The sequence below is a fragment of the Choloepus didactylus genome, chromosome 4 (assembly GCF_015220235.1).
Source record: "Choloepus didactylus isolate mChoDid1 chromosome 4, mChoDid1.pri, whole genome shotgun sequence".
NCBI lineage: Eukaryota > Metazoa > Chordata > Mammalia > Pilosa > Megalonychidae > Choloepus > Choloepus didactylus.
In genome coordinates, this window is record NC_051310.1 from 139,049,697 (window position 1) to 139,068,902 (window position 19,206).

The 19,206-nt window shown below is 44.7% G+C and overlaps 1 protein-coding gene across 3 annotated transcripts in view; it reads right to left on the bottom strand.

Moving 5' to 3' along the window:
* Positions 1 to 19,206, bottom strand: part of CAPN3 (calpain 3) — a 56,038-nt gene that overhangs the window by 10,293 nt on the left and 26,539 nt on the right. The window contains exons 2-12 of one of the 3 annotated variants that reach the window (XM_037834208.1): positions 15,751 to 15,820; positions 13,978 to 14,096; positions 12,240 to 12,373; positions 11,375 to 11,543; positions 10,380 to 10,523; positions 8,513 to 8,596; positions 7,514 to 7,599; positions 4,192 to 4,269; positions 3,281 to 3,441; positions 1,005 to 1,174; positions 640 to 651 (exon numbers count right to left, since the gene is read on the bottom strand). In XM_037834208.1, coding sequence (XP_037690136.1) covers positions 640 to 651; positions 1,005 to 1,174; positions 3,281 to 3,441; positions 4,192 to 4,269; positions 7,514 to 7,599; positions 8,513 to 8,596; positions 10,380 to 10,523; positions 11,375 to 11,543; positions 12,240 to 12,373; positions 13,978 to 14,096; positions 15,751 to 15,820 — 1,227 coding nt within the window. The other 2 variants (XM_037834206.1, XM_037834207.1) reach the window with 2 other exon arrangements.

The window sequence follows — 19,206 nt, forward strand, 5'->3', positions numbered from 1 at the left end:
AGGGGACCCTTCCCAACTCTCCCGTCATCCATTTCACAGTCATGACCTACCTCCTTCCAATTCCCAAGGCCTCATGTAGCTCAGCATCCCTGGAGCCCCCTACCCCATTTTCTCTTCTTTTTCCATCGTGACTCAGAAGTGAAGGTCACATCTGTCATTTCCACACTCAGGGCCACTCACCAGACTGCTGCTCAGCAGCTCCAAATCACCTCCAGGCTGGGGAGGGACCCCAGAGGGGCAGGAAGGGCCTTGTCTGGGTTCTGAGGGGGTGATGTCTCCATCCCAAAGAGGGCTGTCACCCTCAGAATGTGTCTGTGACTGCGTGTGTGATTGAGTGTGTATGAGAATGTGTGTCTCAGTGATGGAGTATGAGTAAGTGATTGTGTATGACTGTGTGTGTGTGTGTGTGTGTATGTGTGTGTGTGTGGCAGGCAGAGTCTCCGATGGGAAGGGAGAAAGTTCAGCTCATGAGGGTGGCAGTCGGGTCATGCAGTGTCCTGAGGCTCCCGCTCTGGAGTTGACTCGAAGCAGCCCAAGCCCTCTCCTGTCACAGTCCTGCCCACAAACCCCACAGGAACTTCCTGACATGCTACACACAGACACGTGAGCCCCAGCCGCTGGCCGCCACCACTTCTATACCTCTTTGGGAACCTTGAGGAGAAACAGAAAAAGAAGATACTCAGATTTTGTGGATTTTAGATCTGAGAGGAGATGAAAAGCTTGCAAGCAGGGAATGCCAGCAATTGTAAAGTCAATGAAAAAATCTACTCCCCCCATGGACCTACCCCCACCTCGCTCCTGCCACCCACCCTTCCCGGGCTTTCCCACTCTTTACAAACACCTACAAGGTTCTGGCATAAATGGGCCTGATACCAGGGGTTCTGTAGGTTAGTGAGTATCGGGCAGCCAGAGGACCCCTCTGGGCCTCTTCCTGGGTGAGAAAGCCCTGAAAGCAGCCTCCCTAGGAAGGCATGAGCTTCCTGGGCTGGTGAGGGCCCCCACACCTCATAGATGGCGAAGCCGATGGTGAAGAGGTTGGCTCCCAGCTTCCGGTTCTTCCGCCGGTTCTTCTGCATCAGGGCCACCAGGAAGCTGCAGACCACGTCAGAGTCGTCGGGGTCATCGTCCTCCTCCAGGAGCTTCAGGCGGTACTGCGGGTTAGTCCAGAAAGTGTCTGTGCCCCCCAGAAAGGAAACGTGCATTCAGAGCCGCCTCTCGGAGGAAGGGCAGGAAGGGAAACGAGACAGAGGGAACCTGTTTATCTCTATCTCCCGTTTCTAGGTGTTCAGTAAATATTTATGGGAAGAAGTGATTCAGGCATTTGTCTGATGATTTAGGGGGTAGCTAATACCTTTACATAGGTGGAAATGCACTGAGTGGCTGCCTGTCTCTCAGCTAGTAGGATAGTAATAAAAACAGTAGCAGCAACAGTAACAATCGCCTCTGTTTCCTGTAATAGGATGGTAAGAGGTGGTGATAACTCCATTTGGTCTTTTCCTTAACAACACAGTACGTTCGATGTGCCAGGCACTGTGCTAAAAACTTTAGGTGTATTAGCTCATCAAATCACAGAATTCTCAAAGCAGTCCTATGAGATAGGTGTTATTATCGTCTCCATTTTACAGATGAAGAAACTGAGACACAGAAAGGCAAAGTGGCTTACACACACAGCAAGTAAGTGAAAAATCTGGAATTCAAACTTGTTCAAACCTAAGCTCCTAACCCCTGCCCTTATAATATCCTGGGCGTGATTTGATTTGACGATATGATATTCATGTCCTTTTTCCCATTAGAATTTTTAAAAACACATACACATCCCTTGCCTTTTTTATTTTTTTTAACCAGGGAAAGTAATGGTAACTATAGTTAGGAGAGCATAGAGAATGTTAGTGATGGGGTCGCTGTGCAAATATGTGCACATTCATTCAGCAAATATGCATCAAGTTCTACTAGGTACAAAGTTCTGCATGAGAGACAGTGAGACAAATGCAGAAAACATGTGGATTCTACTCTCAAGGAGTCTATGGGCTAAAAGAGAAAGCAAGACATGCTCATAGATTATCATACTGTATGACATAAATCTTAATTGGCTCTTTCCTCAGTCTTCAAACTGTGATTCTCTCCTTCCAATTTCTCCCCTGACCTTGTTTCCCCTCTAGTGACCTCTCTGTCTTGTCCCAAAGCTCTCAGGAGAATCACTTATACCACTGTCCTTGCTTACTTACTTTTCACCCCCTCTTTATACTACTTCATCTCCCTTCCACTGAAACTGATCTGGTGCAGTTCACCCCTGATCTCTCACTTGCCATGCTGAACAGACTTGATCCTGACTTCATCAGTGGATCCCTTTTCTGCATTTGAGAGAGTTGACTCCCCCCTTGGCTTCTGTGACTCCATTCTCTCCCGGTTCTCCCCATTCCTCTCTGAACTTTCATTCTCAGTCTTGGCCAATGGCTTCACTTGCTTCCCCCTGCTTTCCTTCCCTTAAATGTTGTTGGTCCCCAGAATTTGGCCCTCTTCTCCTCTCAGTCCACCTCTACTGTCCCCGCTGTTTACTCTCTACATGCTGACTCCTGAGATATCTTCAATCTTCCTTCCTTCCTTCTTTCCTCCCTCCCTCCCTTCCTTCCTTTCTTCCTTCCTTCCTTCCACAAATACTTACTGAGTTCCTACCATATAACCAAGTGCCATTCTAATCTGAGCATCTAATTCTGTATTACACATCTTCACCTGGATATTCTCCAGGTCCTCCAAGTTTCCAAGTCCCAAGTCGAACTCTCCTCCATAACTGCACAACCAACTCTATCAAAATTAAACAGATTTTTTTCTTGTATGTCATATATTGAAATATTGCCACCATCCACCGAGGCTCCCAAACTAGGAATCTTGGAGTCATTCTTCATTCTCCCTTCTGCTTCACTCTCCACATCACCCCACATTTTCTTCCTTAAACAGTTTTCAAGTCTGCCATCTCCCCTCCGTCTCTGCAGATGGTCTAGGCTTTCATCATCTTTGGCTTGAACCACTGCAGTAGCTGCTAACATGGTTCCTCCAGTCCCTTCCTCAATCTCACTGTTCTCAGTTTCCTGCTTAAAAGGTGTAACACCAGCTCCCTTTTGCAAAATCCTCAGCATGGCAGTTTCCTTCTTAATCAAATGGGAAGGGTTTCATAAGATAATGTATGTCCAGAACTCAGAAGAGACTCAGCAAATGATTGTTAATATTATGCTCCCTGGAACTTGTTCTGCTTGGACTCTTCCCCCGAAAGAACATCTCCCACCTGGGAAGTTGCGGCAGCCTCCTGCAGAGCAGCCCCTCACCCAGCGGCCCTCGTTCACAGACACCGTCCAGGTCTGAAGCTTGTCAGACACCAGAGCATCGGCAGTGAGGTTGCAGATCTCCAGCTTCGTGAAATGGTAGATGAAATCATCATATGACATCCTGAGGTGGTGGAAAAAGAGAGAGACCCATATGGAAGCAGGGCTGGGAGAGGCTGGGAAAGGTAAGGCACAGGGCTCCCACAGCACAATAAATAGCTCAGAGGAGCTTGGTTAAGGTCCCAGAGAGGATCCAGCCCTTTGTTTTTAGTCTAAATGTTGTCAAGTTCTGATGTATCCACCCCAAACTGTCATCTCTTCATGACTCCAACTGAGGCATCCTTGAATGGGAGAGTATGGTAATTCAATGCTCCAAAAAGCTACTGCTCCCCCACACCGATGCGCCCCAGGCACAGTGCTAGGCACAGGGAAAATAGGGGGGAAGAAAGACAATGAGCAAACAATTTTAAGAGTGGGGAATATCACAAAGATGTTTATCCCAGTTCTAAGGGAATTTTAGGGGGTCCCTTAGAAAGTTCCTTTAACCAGAAACTTGAAGGCTAAATAGAAATAATCTGAGTGATGGCGAGGGTGAGGATGGCCTTGGGTAAGCAGGGTAAGTAGGGCTTTCTGGGCTCAGAAAGGCTGGGAAGCAAGTGTGGCTGGAACGAGTGTGGGGGCTCAGTCATCACCCTGTCCTGGGGGGCTCCCCTCAGAACTTCACTCTTGCTGGGCCACTGGCTGGTGGGGAGAACAGGGCCCAAATCTGCCAGGGGCTGCAGTCTGATGGCCTCAGTCCAGGGACCGAAGTTTGAGATTTCAGCTCCCTGACCCCTCCCTGACCCCTCTTGGTCCTTCTGGATCCTGGACTCACCAGAACTCTCCATCCTCTGTGACTTGGTGCTGCAGACGAGCCTTCTCATCTTTGTCCACAAAAATCCAGTCCTTCCAACTGGCAGAAAAATGGATGAATTATGGAAAGAGGAAGAAGGGAAGGCCCTGGGTTGGAACAGTAGGTGCCAGAGAAATACAATGAAATTGAAGGATCTTTATTTGAAAGGCTGTGGAGTAGCCCATCTCCAAACTGCAGCCAGCGAGAAGCATCAAAACACAAATCCAATCTTTTTCCCTTGGCTTAAAATCCAGTAATTGCTTACCACCATCCTCCGGATTAAGAATAAACTGAATCTTTTGCCCTTCTTCATACTTTAAAGTTAAGTGTTGGGCTCTGGACAACTAGACACCCAAGTAAAGTTGAACTGACAATTTTGCGAGGTACAAAACTCATATTAATTTTTGAAGATAATTTAGTTTTGTGTCTGGGAATTCAGTGAAATCACATGGCTTTTCTGCAGCAAGTGGAATACATTATATATAGGAATGAATCTGGCTTTAGGGTTATTAACCCTCTTGATATCAGCCATCTAAGATCCTTTCTAAGCACTAGTAGCAAAAAATTGAAAGCTGAATGATGAAAGTTTATTTTTGAGAAATGTCTTAAGTTTCTAAGTGTTTTTTTTTTAAAAGTCACACTCATTAAGGAAGTCACTGTAAGTAGTATTTTGTTCAATTGGAAAAAATCAATCCATGATGCTTATGAAGTAAATATAAATAAATACTACCTAAGGCAACTAACCTATTGAAAACACGGCTATGTTAGAAGGGAATTTTTATTTTCATTTCTATGTCATATATGTGACAGGATTGCAAAGAGTGGAAACATAAGTTGCTTCAAGGCAGTAGACAAAGTAACAGAGTCACCAGCACTTTGCTATTCTGTATATTTGTATCTATGGACAAAATCAGGGCAAACCAGTGTTAACACAAAATGTAAGGGTGTGTTAAGTAAAGGATAGCACTTCTGAGACATTTTTAATATTAGGTCCGTTAGTGGTTTTCAATATCTGATGGACAGTGCCCATGTTTTGAAAAATATGAATGTGGAAAAATGACTTAATACGAGGTAGAATTATACTTGAGGCCAGTGGTCTGTAAGTTGTCAATAAAAAAGATGTTTGTATGTGACATGCATTGTATATTTTGACCTCATTATCAATGGATAATTGTTTTCACCTATAGATGATAAGTTTGAATTCTCAATTTTGACAATTGGTTTTTGCTTGTGAAGCAAAACAATGGCAACTAGGACCCACTGTTTCACGGGAACTCTGCTATAATATTATATAAACCAATCATTATCTATATGGATTTGACAGGTTTATTCTAGTTAAGCCGTGTTAACCTGTAAGACTGTTTTGATTAAATAATTTTTCTATCAAAAAAAAAAAAAAAAGTTGGGCTCTGGAAATAGATAAACCCAGGATTCCAATTTAATAATAGTATGTAACTTTAATAACTATATAACCTTGGGTAAGTCACTTAACTTCTCTCAGCTTCTGTTTCCTCAACTACAAAAGGGAAAGGATAATATCACCTATTCACAGGGCTGTGATGAAGAATAAATGAAATAATGCATGTAAAGCTTTCAGCACAGTGCCTGTCATTTTATACACAACTCTCTGAGTTAGTAGGAAAAAGACCAAGCATGTAACATCTCCTTTCTCTCATCCATTCCAGTAAACCACCCGGTATTGGGTTTCTAAAGGCTTGGGCAGGTCTTACACATGCTTTCCTCAAGAGGGAGGAAGTAAAATGTATTTGTGTTTCACGCTCACTGACAAGGAGTAAAACTAAACAGGGTCAACCCCGGCAGGGTGGGGGCATGAGGAAGTGCTTGGAGTCAGGCAGTTCTGGAGGAGACACCAAGAGTGCCGAGACCAGAAGGAGGAAAAGGGTGTGTACATTGGCAGCAGGGGGTGGTGGGGTGGTGGTGAGGGTAGTTCTTTGACCAAGGGCTGAGCCCCTGCCATGGAGGCCTTGGCAGGAAGCAGGTTAAGACAGGACACTGAGCTTAGAGGCTGGAAAACCGAGTGAGGGCTCCTGTGGGTGATTCAGGCCATTGGAGTGGACAACTGATGGGGCTCCCAGGGCCTTCCTGGAGCAGAGGGCTCAGCCCAGATTCCGCTTCATCCAGGAAGGCTTTTTCTACTCTCCCCATCCCACCCCAAACTAGGTGAGGGGCTCTATCTTGTGCTCTTTAACATAGCATTTATTTCACTTAATTGTGTTGGTTTGTCTGTCCTTCCCACTGGACCATAAAGTCCATGGAGGCAGGGCCTGTGTCTCTGTGTTCATTTCTAAGTCTCTGTCCAGTACCATAGGGCCTGGCACATAGCACTGAGGAAGTAAGGGTTTGTTGGGTGGATGGTGACGGAATGCGTGTGACTATCTCCAGGTGGCAGTGGGGATGCCAGGACCAGGGTCTAATCACAGTCTGTCGAGAGAGGCTGCTTGTTCACAGAATATCCTCAGTGCCTAGATCTGTGCCTGCTATTTAGTAGGTGCTTGGTAAATACTTGCTGAGTGAATGAATGACTGAATGAACCAGCAATGATAGTGCACTGGGGTGCAGGTAAGCACAGGGGCCAAAGAGCACACACGGGACATAGGCCACAGGGTGTGACCTTCTCAGGCACTGAAACCTGCTATCCCCCTCTTGGGAATAAAAACGGAGCTTAAGGGGTGGCTGACTATTCACAAAAGGCAACCAGGAACCAGAGATTGGGGCGGGACTGTAAAGGCTTTGTATATTTTCTGGATCTTTGTAACAACTTCCTCATGTTTGTTATTTTTATTGCTCCCAGTCTGTTCCCCTCAGTGATAACCAGAAAAATTCTTTAAAAGGACATGTTTCCCTGTCGATGGGTACAGCCAGGGAGAGGAAAACTCTGCACTGACTAGCACTCTCCACACATGATCACATTTACTCTTCATGGCAGTCCAGGAGGTGAGTGTTAACATTGTTCCCATTTTACAGATCAGGCAACAGAGACTCCGAGAAGGGAAGTCACTTGACCTGTCCAGGCTCCTGTGTTCTCAGAATCCCTTCCTGTCTGGGCCTAGCTCATGCTTTCTAGAATCTTTGCTTTCCAGCCAATGGACATCAGCAAACTCTCTGGGTCCCTGATTCCCTTGGCTCCACTCCCAGTCCTTCCCTGGAGCCCCTCTTCTGTGCTGATGACTGGTTTTCAGGGTGATTTTAGACCAAGTATTTGGAGGTACTCTTGGGGTTCGGTATCCAATCCAGGCTTGCCCCAGGCCCTGTTGTCCCCCACCTATGGGGTATCCCCACCTACCCATCACTCCAGGAGCCGTTCCACTCCACCTGGCCCCAAGGGTTCCGCAGCCGTACCAGCTTCACTGTCTCGTCCTTGAACGGGGTCTTGAGCAAAGAGAAAAAGCTCTCAAGCTCTGGAGCCTCTGTCTGGAAAGAGCGTCTTCTGCCTTGCCCCAAGGGCCGGGATGGGGAGAGGATTCCTTACGGGGGACTTTCCTCCCTGGTCCTAGTCAAGTAGACTAATCAGAAGCTCCCTGTGGTCTGAGGGTGGGGGGTGGGGGGTGGAATTGAGGGGTCAGAGCCTTAGCACTCAGACTGCAGGAGTCAGGTGATAGGCCACTACCTCTCCATTTTCTAGGAAGTGATTTTTCCAGGGAACATCCTGGCCATTATGAGGTTTGTGGGGAGGGGATAGGGCATCCTAGCACATTAGATGTCTTTGCGTGAATCAGAAAAAAACACTCCTGCTGGCTGAGGAACTACAGAAAGAAGCTCCTTCTAGATGGATCAATTCGTAAAAGGCATCGCTTCTTCCAGTCGGCTGCAATGGACTGATGCCGCGGGCTGTCCTGCTCTGTCCATCCTTTGTATGGGCCACAACCTGCCCAGCTGTGTGCAACAGGCCTGACAAGGTTCCTGTCTCCAAATGACCCAGTAAAGCACAAAAGCCCCAGAGAGAGCAAAACATTGCAACTGAACAGAAAAGAAGAGAAAGCATGAGAGGCCATGAAATCCAACTTCATAAAAACAAAGTGATGTTTCTACTTGTTCCTTGCAAACGTTGGAAGAATTGCCACTTTAGCACTGAAAATAAAGATTAACTGAGCACCATCTTAAGGCAAGATGCCCCTCTACCAGTTCAGGTGCTCCATTTGGACCTTGAGCAAATCCCCAGATTGGAGGCAAGCTCTGCCAATGGTGAAGGAGCAAAGAAAGCTAAGTCCTGACTTCAGGAGGCACATGGGTAGGACTGTGGTCTAAGTGGCCCCCAAGCCCAGCAAAGCCCCAGCAGACTCACCTCCTCCAGCCCAGTGACCGAGTAGGCATGACCTTTGACCAGCCCACAGGCCATTCTTGTCTCATACTGAACCGGCACAATTGTCTGCGGAGCAAAGACCAGTCTGTCAGGGGCTGGGAAGAAGTTCTGTTGCCTGAAGATGACGTCCATGTTAAATCATTTTACAGGTTTGCAAGGAAAAGGACTACTCCATGCCCTGAATGTGTGTCTAACTGACCATGAGCATCCTCTCAATGGCGCTTTAAGAAAATCAAGAAGAAACAGCCTCTGAGGAATAGTTTTTCTGAAGCTGAGCACTCTGAGAAGGCTCTGTTCCCAACATCAGAGAGCAGCTTGGATGCTTTGATGTGAGACGGGTGAGATGGTTCCTGTCCCTCCGTCCTAGACCCCTTAGGGAGGAAGAGGGACAGATGGAGGCTTGCCCTGGACATTGGATTCCCCCTTCCCCAGAGCCCGGAGTTTACTACTCCTGGAAGTACAGGGTTCACTACTCCTGGGAGAGAGGGAGGTTGAGAAAAGTAGTTAGATGAAATGTATGGGTCTAACTCTTTTTCTTCACATCCCATCACCTCCTCCACACCCACCTACAAAACAATATTCTAGAAATCGAGAATCATACCCAGGGAGAGAAAATTCTGAGGAGGCCAGAGGGGCGTTCTGCTCAAGTATGACTATGCCCAAGGGTGCAGGGGTAGCTCTTCCATTTGCAGAAATTTCCAAGTTGCAGCCACAGAGGTTCCTTGGAAGAGGAGGTGGGATCACCAAAGTCCAGTGAGCCTAGGCAGGATCTCTGTGGCTCCACTTGGCCTAGCAACATAACTGCTTTAAGAGGAACTTCCTAGAGCCATGCCTGGCTGTGAAATTCCTGGAGCCTTTTCAGGGTAAAGGATGCTGGGGGGCCAGGGCTTTTGGCATCTCAGCTTCTCCCAGATCTCAGTCCTCTGATGACCCAAACCATGCTGAGTGGAAAGGGTAAGGTAGGGGCCAGGAGTCTCACTCGTCCTCGTTCCCAGACCTAGGAAGCCATTTGAGGGGACTCCTTAGGCATTGCCTATGCTTGTCATGTGGCCTAGCGATTCCACTGTCGGAATCTGGCTTATGGAAATGACCATGGATCTACACAAAGATATATTTAGAAGGATGTCCATTATAGCATTTAAAAGTAATAGCCAAAAAAAATTTTTTTAAGAAAAGGATAAACCTAATTTTCCAACAATAGGGTACTGGGTCAGTAAATTATGAAAAGTTGGAATATTGTGACACCACAAAAAAACATTTAGAGCAGAATTCTTATTGGCACATTAGGAATATATAAATGTAACTGTGGAAGGCAAGTTGCAAAGAGGTACATTCAGTGTAACAATATTTTTAAAATGAAAATATAAAGTGTGCACATAGAAAAAAAATCCAGGAAGGACATATACCAAATGTTAAGTGATTATCTTTAGATGGGGAATGTATGGCATAGTATCTTCAGCAAGCAGGTATTACTTCTGAAAGTACAAGAAGATAAGACACTTAGTTTTGTCCAGTGCTAGAATAATGCCTGGTGCACAGTAGGAGCTCAATAAATAGGTGCTGAATGCGTAAACAAGTGAATTAGAAGGAAGAAAATATTTAAAAATAAATGAAGTCTTTTTTGTATTTCTGCCTCTTAATTTCTTTTCAGGGAAACTACCTGGACCATGGAGTATGAAGGGATTCTCCAAACACTGGCTCTCCCACCTTCTTTAGGAACCTTGGGGAGAGCAAGTTATTACAATCTAGACCCTTGAACGGCCCTGGGTAGGGATCTGTGTGTAAGACGTTGGGCAGGGTCATGCGGGCTGGAGGGATGGCCAGTCCTGGCAACTGGCAGTGTACACACCCGGGTTGGTCTGTCCTCTGAGCCTCTGGGGTCGGGGACTGAGTCCCTGAGCCGCGAGTTATCCATATTCCTCACCATCCGTGCAATCAACTCCCCCATGTTCAGACCAGAAGGAGAGGTTCCATAGGTCATATTCGTCCCATCCTGAGGCCCGATGGGGAGGTTGGGGGGACAGTTCAGGAGAGGGAGAATGAGCAAACAAAGGAGGGTGGAAAGGGAAGGAGATGGAAAGGAGGGAACAGACAAAGGAAAAGAGGAGAGATAAATAGAGCATGAATGGAGAAAAGATGGAGAAAAGTGATACAGAAAGAAAATATTCATCCATGGTGCTTTATACTAAATGATTTTCCCAAGCTTTCCTATCCATTGGGAATGTTGGGCGAGGAAGGAGCAAGAATTTAGCATGGGCCCCTTCCATTTCCATTGCTGAGGCTATGATACATTGAGCACACCCTGGGGAAAGTGTGTCTCCCGGAACTCAGAAGGCCCAGCCATGGCCTGCCATCTCCTTACCTCTTCCTTTGGCTCTTGTCTCAGTTCACACCAACAAGAGGCTGAGTTTCTCTCAAGATAGCAACACAAAGCCCATATCCTGGCAACCCCACCAAATAAGAGATATGGTCAAAGCCCTGGAGGCTTTCTTAGGGAAATGATGGGCTCACTCAGGTCCATAGCCCGGTATGTGGCCAGCTTACCCAGGCCATGCTGAGACTGAGCAGCACTGGAAAGAGAGGTTGGTACTAGCATGAGCCTCTGGAATTTCCACCTAAATCCCAGTGCTTGGAATGTACTTGCCCAGTCCCTTTATTGAAAATCCCCATGCCCAATTCTATCTTGAGAAATCCCCAATTTCCAAATAAGAAAGCCAGTTCCTGCTTCCTAAAGCAAAGTATTTCATCCTGTCCCAGAAGAAAGCTTTACACTGCTGTTCATTTGCTAAAAGGCTTCCTGATACTTGACGGCTCCCTGTCCTGCCCCCCACACCCCAGACTTACATCAATGGAGCAGCCCATAAGGGAACCTCTCTCGATGGCTTTCTTCATGATCTTGTACATCTCTCTGGGAGCATCCTTGATATCAAAAAACTCCGTCACCCCTCCTGTGAAGTCCTCCATGGCCTCTGTGGTATTTCCACCTTTCAGGGCTTCATAGGAGCCGTGCAGCCTTGGAGAGAGGATGAAGTCCAATCTGGGCTCACAGGCTTCTGGGAAACATGACCTAGGTACTCCTGCCATTAGAAATCTCTTCTTGGGTTCTGTGATGTTCTCTCATCCAATTCCCCCAAATCCTGTGGGCTAATGATACTATGATTCTCTTTCTTCTCCATGAAGAAACTGAGCTCAGGAGGTTAAGTGACTCACCCAGGGCCACAGAGAGCCAAAAGCACTGGGATCGGAACCCAGATCTTCCTACTTCTTGATAATTCTCTTTCCACTATACCCTGAACCCCGAGGCAGGGTCACCTCAGAGCCATTAGTACCTGCAGTGTGCATTCCAAGATGAGAGACAACATGGCTTTATTAACATACTACAGGCTCATGAGGTTGAGCCACGCAAGACTCTGGGTTCTGAGCTCTAGAGATACCATGCTCTGACCCAAAACTTGCAATGGCACCATGATAGCAGAATTAGAGAGCTCACTTTGGAAAATAAAGATAACACACACAAATCTTCATTTCACTCTTTAGTGTTTTTAGTTACAGCTGTTTGCTGCCTGGACCTACTCTTCTCTGATTTTGTGTCACAGTTGAACACATATACATATACATATGCACGTACATAGGCACTAGCATCCTCCCGTGAGTGAGACCTTGGTTTTTGCAGCCATCCTCCTCACCTCTAACCCTGCCTCACCCTTACTTAGCATAGGCCTTCTCCAGCAGAGCACTCCAGAACTCGTTGCGGTGGTTGGATTTGGTGAAAACCAGTTGATTGTTATAAGTCGGCAGACAGTCATCAATAACCACGTCCACCCAGTCTCCATAGCGCCAGAACTGCACAGAAGTTTCAAGCACAGAGTCACATCTTCGGTTTACCATTGGCAAATGTGCCCCTACTCCCATATTCCTTAGGTGTCTCTCTGATTCCAAAGCAGTACCATTTCCTATTCTGTTCATTTGGGATGTGTGAATCTATCTCTAATGGACTGTGAGCTCCTTGAGGGCAAGAAGTGAGTTACATACCACTTTGTCTCTTCATCAAGGTCCAGCTCAGCCCAGTACTAGGTATGGTTGGTGTATTCAGTGAATATCTTAGGACTCAAGATTTTCATTTCCCTGCTCAGTAGGTCTGGGGTGGGGCCTGGGTATCAGTATATTTAGTAGGTCTGGGGTGGGGCCTGGGTATCAGTATATTTAGTAGGTCTGGGGTGGAGCCCACATGATTCTAATGTGTAGCAGGGGTTGAGAACTATTGATCTAAGTGAAGGTGTTGTATTCATTTATGTACATCTTGATGACAAACAAAGTATAAAGTGCTGCTGGGGAAAAAAAAAAAAAAGGATTGAAATGGAAGAGAAAAGTGACCCAGGACATACTCCGGCTGTAGCAGGAATGTTGTCCAATGATTTCAATTCTGGATGTTGTTCTTTTTTGAACAAATCATTTTTAGCTGAAGAAGACCAAATGTGGTTTAATCTCCTTTCCAATGGCACTTTTTCCCTTATGGGAAAGAGGGCAAATATCTCAGTCTGGTCTTTGTATTTATGGGGTGTATCCCACCCTGATACAACCCTGTATATATCAGAGAGAAATAAGCATCTCAATGGCACAGAGAAGAAACAAAACTCAGGGCCTGGCTGCCTTGCCTGTGTTCAGAGGGCAGTGGAATGCTGGGCCTGAGAGTATCTAAAGGGAAGACTTCTGAGGCCTTCAGTCCTGAGGCACAAGATCAGCAGGTACATCCACTGACAAATTGGGTCAGTCTTGGGACATTAGGGAGCCTTCAGGGAAAGCGACAGATGGACCCTCAGAACCCCAGTAGCTGCTAGATCCCACATGTGGGGGTTACTTCAGTTCTGAGGCAGCACCAAGATTGGCTACATGACAGGACAGTTTGGACCCAGAAAATTTCCCATGACTGAATTGATTCTAGAATCAAGAGACTCAATTCTGGGCCAAACCGGAAGCCTGGTCCCCAGTTAAACCAGACATTTTCTTCCAGGGCCTAGAAGAGGTGTGTGATAGACTTGGTCTAGACGTACCTTAAATTAGAAAGAAGTTAACAGGGGCCGCACTTTTGGACCGGGGATTCCTTTACAGCCCTAACTGCTTGGATTCCCAATGCGAATATCTTAAGAACACATTTGAGAAGGGCTGTGGGCAATAACACAGCAGCCAGCCAGCTGGAGAGGCAAAAATAGAAACACATTCCAACAAACAGGATGTCTTCCTGCCTTTCTGGGGCACAGCGGAAGGTGTGTGGGGTGGAGATAAACAACTTCCTTCCTCACAAGCTCGATGCTTCGGGGGGTCCCTGCACACTGTCACGGATGGGAGGGTGGGTGGAGACTTTCCTGGGGCCGCTGAGAATTCAAGGCTGGAGACCAGCGGTGGGTGGCCTGCCACCGGCCCACTTCACCACACTCCCATTACCTCACCTGGAAGTGGAAGATCCCCGCGTAGTTTTCAGTGAAAGTCTGATCGTGGGGTATGACTCTGAAAAGCAGCCGCTCATTCAGAGTCAGGCAGGCGATAGCTGCGAGAAACCAGCAGTCCCCTGCAGGAAAACACACACGCAAGTGGGCCTGCATCTCCGCAAAAGAAAAACACCCAATCCCAACCTGCTGTTCCACTTCTCTGAAGAACTGGAATTCACTAGATGCTCACTGTCCTATGGCCAGATCGGACCTAACAGAGGTGTCAATCCAGGGGAGGAGTCCCTTGACAGTGTGATAAACAGGGTAACTTACTCCCTCACGACTGGAAAGGTTTCCTAAAGGCTGTGGGAAATTCCTCCATCTGCAATATAAACAATATAAACTCGTTTCCGTTTTGGACCACAATGGAGACAGAGCAGTAGGTTACTATTATTGGGTCACTCTTCCTAACACCTGTAGGAAATTCTCCCCTCCCCATAGCCCTGCAGTGCAAGTCCATTTTCCTTTCTGACCTCAGCGGACAATGGGCATCAGAGCAACATCAGCCAAGCAGATTTGTACTGTAGAGAAAGCCAGTTGGGCAGATGCCCTGGAACCAGCCTATAGGGGGCACTAAGATATTGCTGGCAATGGAACTTGCCGGAGCCATTTACTTATTTCTCAGATCTCCTTTCTGACAGAGTTCAGTATGTAGTTAGAGGTAACACTTTGCTGTGTGTGCATGTGTGTATGTGAACACCCAAGGGGTATGCTTGGTACATGGACAGTCACAGAGCTGCCTTCTAAGGAGGATGGGTACAGTTAAGTGCAAGGCTTTTGTTTGGCTGCATTATGCAGGCATCCTTGAGACTGGAGAGGGGAGGCTGAAAGCTGCCGGCTGCCACCCTCCCCCTCCCCCTCCTCCCTCCCCGCCTCCTCTTTGGAATAGTGTATTGGTTTGAAGGGCCAGATTATTAGCTTGCCCAGGGCTCCCGGGGGCAGCCTTCCCTCAGGTGCAGGAACCTGGATATCCAACTCCTCCTCAGCCTCTCCTTTTGGGGCCAGTTGAGTCAAATTCTTTTCATTTGGGCTGGAGTGCCCTTTTGCCTCAAATTTTAAATGGTTCTATTGATGTTTTCTCTAATTGTACTTCATGGAGCTTTCCAGCAATCTTCAACCAAAGATAACACTTCCTGAACAAAAGACTGAGAGAGGGCGGTCTGACGGAACAGCCAAGCCAACTATTCAAACAGAAAATTGGATGCTTAATCGCATGGCAAATATCATCTTTGTTTAAAGACTTCTGGAATGCGGTGCTATTCTGGGCCAATTTAATCAAGAGTTTGTGCTATAGGTGCTCTTTTCAGTAGTACAGTGTGTGTGTGTGTGTGTGTGTGTGTGTGTGTGTGTGATTACCCAAGGGGTATGCTTGGTACACAGGCAGTCACAGGGCTGCCTTCTAAGGAGGAAGGTACAGTTCAGCACAGGGATTTTGTTTTGTTGAGTGGGGAGTAAACACGTCCTTGACTCTGTAGACAGGAGGCTTTAGAATGAAGCATACATCCTGTGTCACAAGGCAAAGCACTTCTGAGAAATGTGGAAGGACCAGAAATTAAATGAAGCAATCACCAACGGATAGATAAATGAGCATAAAGAAACTGATATGGAAACCTCCTTCTAAAACTTAATTAAAAGCAAAAATAGGTTGTTGTCCCTTTGCTTCCTGTAGAGGGATCATACCTTTTAATTACCTTTGATCACCTGGCTGGATATGACCCCAAGGGACTTTCCTACCTAGCTCTCCTTGGCAGATGTCGGTTCTGTTGGCTCCACCAATGATAAATCGGGGATTCTCACAAATCTCCTGTGAAGCAAAAAGGACAGGAATAGGTAATAATAGCAGTAGTTACTATTTATTGAGTCACATCATGTAGCACTGTGCCATGAGATTTACACACACCACTAGTATAAGCCTCCTTATTTTTCAGATAAGGAAACAGAGGCTCAGAAAGGTTAAGCCACTTGCCCAAGGACACACAGCTGTGAGGTGGCAGAAGCCAGAGCATGACTCCATTCACACTGCTCCCTACTGCTCACTGACACTATCATATTAGCTGAGTAAGGGTGCAGCTTGAGAATTAGAGCTGTGTCATTCTTGTCACAAAGCAGCAGTCGAAAGCACGGCTCTTGCTTTTTCTATGCCAAGAGAAGAGATACAGGAGAAAATAAGGATCTTTCTCCCCAAAGATTTGGCAACATACATATTTAGACTCAGCTTATGTCCCAGGGTCCAGAGGACTTGAGAGCTGGAGAGAACAGGGAATGAATTTGGTGTGGTCTTCGCAGGCATCCTTGTCTGTTGGAGGGTGCTTTTCTTTGTTTGAGTCAACCAAATACAGCACCAGCAGCAGCTGTTTTCAAGTCCAAGTTCTTGGGATTATATGCAGCTCAACAGAGGCCAACAGAGCAGCCCTGGTTTGGCCAACGGAGGGTGCTCTGGTTTCTGTTTGGATGTGTCTTATGATGTGTTTGTTTTTAAACTTTTAAAATGCAACAATAATGAGCGATTCTGTGTTTTGTTTTTTCTTTTAAATGTATTGTGGTAAAATATATATAACAAAATTTGCCATTTTTATCATTTTTAAGTGTACATTTCACTGGTATTAATTACATTTGCATTGTTGTGCAACCATCACCACTATCTATTTCCAAGACTTTTTCATCACCCCAAATAGAAATTCTGTACCCATTGGAAAAACAGTTCCCCATTCCTCCCTCCCCTAGCCCCTGGTAACCTCTAAATTACTTTCCGTCTCTTTGAATTTGCCTATTCCAGATTTTCATATAAGTGGAATCATATAGTATTTGTCCTTTGGTGTCTGACTTATTTTGCTTGATATAATGATTTCAAGGTTTATCCATGTATTAGAACTTCATTCCTTTTCTGTAGTTTAGGTTTACCACCATTCTTCACAGCTTCAAGAAACTTTCTCCCTTCCTCCCTTATTTACAGCAACCCCAATACACCTGAGTGAGCTGAAGCTTCCAGCACTCAGGGTTTTCTCTCCTACTAGATGGACCACAGTGTGTTCCCCTCTGCCATCCTTTCTTCTGCACCATCCGTCTCCAGCTTTCTCAGCTGCTGCTCTTGTTTCTGTACACGTAGGGATGTGCAATAAGTACTTATTGAATGAATTAATTCTTTATTAGGGAAAGGTACATTTTTCCCACCTGTGATGAAAAGCCAGTTTGAAAACTTGAAAAAATATGATTCCTGAGGTTTCCCATACTGTATTATTCTGCATATATAAAGAATTAAAGAAAATCAAAAGTATAGTGTTTTGAGGTATGTGATTAGTGATAAAACTGTAAAGAAAAGCAGACATAGCCATTACCATAACATTCACAATGTTCTCCTTTAAGTAAATTATTTTCAATAAATATATAAACTTCAGTAAGAGGTTGAAATTGCTAGGTCAGAGGATATACATTTTCTTTTTTGTTTTGTTTCTAAGAAATTTGATCCATTTAGCCAAAGTGTCCTCCAGAAAGTATGTACCAATTTACACTTCCACCATCTGGGAACTGAGAGTGTCTGTTTCCCCTCACCCTCATAAATCAGCATCAGAATTAATCGTTTAAAAATCTTTGCAAATTTAATAAGGAAAAATGATATTTCACTGTTGTTTTAAATTTAACATTTTATAAATCATCTGTTTATGTCTTTGTACATTTTATTATTTGGGTGTTAGCATTTTTCTTATAAATTCAGGACAACTATTAATAGTAGTACTTTTTATGTTAAAAAATTCTTGGCAATGTTTTCTTTGTTTTTAAAATTTAATTCAAAACTCTTAATGCAATAGAAACTTAAGCCAAAAATAATTTTTGAAAAGATTATCTATATGAAGAGGGAAGGGATGAGGTGAAGGGGATAGAGATGGATGTAAAATATCTCTGATTACACCATTTAAAAATAGTTTTGACTTAGGAACCATGTAAGGCTTTGCATAATTAAAAGCCAACATTAAATAATAAAGAACTTTAAAAAGCAATCTACAAAAATTAAAAACAAACTGAATCAAGAAACCTAACTGCTTATCAAGTAGGTGGCATAGCTACACACATAAAAAGGAATTAATTTAAGTGATTTAAAATATAACATTTTGGCTGTTTATTCCTGTTGGGATATATCCTAACTACAAAGACCAAAATCATAAAGAAATGTGAATCATAACAACCATGAGAAATATTATTTCAAAACTTTGACATTTATACTATAGGATAAAGCAAATAAGAACTTATGTTAATATCATTAGGAACCAAAATATTTTCTGTAAAAGAAAATATATAAAATTATAAGATCAAATAACTTATGTAACAACCCTGTAATTTTAAAGTTGGATTGAGTATATAAGTAAAATTTGAAATTGATCTTTGTCTTTCTAAAAAAAAAAAATACATATTTCCTATCTCTATGCACTAAAAAGGACTAGAAGCAATAACAACATAGTAGTAAAGAGAATATCAACATCCAGATTGTGATCTTCAAATATCATTTCCCACTAAAATAAACCAGAGCTTATTGATGCATGGACTGTTTAAGGTGTGTGGAAAGTTTTCTGTCAGAGATCAGGGAAACTATCAAATTATTCGGGAGTCTATCAAAAGAACACTGTGGTGGTTTGAAGAAAACATGTTCTTAAATCTAATCCATTCCTGTAGTTCTGAACCCATTTTGATGAGGCTAATTCAGTTAAGGTGTGACCCACCTCAGACAGGATGGGTCTTAATCCTATTACTGGAGTTCTTTTAAAATGGAATGAATTCAGACATGAGGAGGAAAACCATGGAATCAATAAGCCAAAACAGAACCCAGAAGAGAAGGAAAAGAGCGGGAGATGCCACCATGTGCTTTCTCGTGTGACAGAGGAACCAAGGATCACCAGCAGCCAGCCCTAGTACGCCACAGTCTTCAGGGAGAAAGCATTGCCTTGATGATGCTTTGATTTGGATATTTTCCCAGCCTCAAAACTGTGAGTGAATAAATTCCCATTGTTTAAGCTGGACCATTTCATGGTATTTGATTGAGCAGCCTAGGAAACTAAAACAGACACCAGAGTCAAATCGAAGAGTCAAGGATGGTACAATATTAGCATAAAGAAGAACATTTTTTTTAATTGAGAAAATAAGGCACAGAATAACTTTTCTGCAGACAATGAAAGTTTTCCATAAAGACATGCCCAAAAA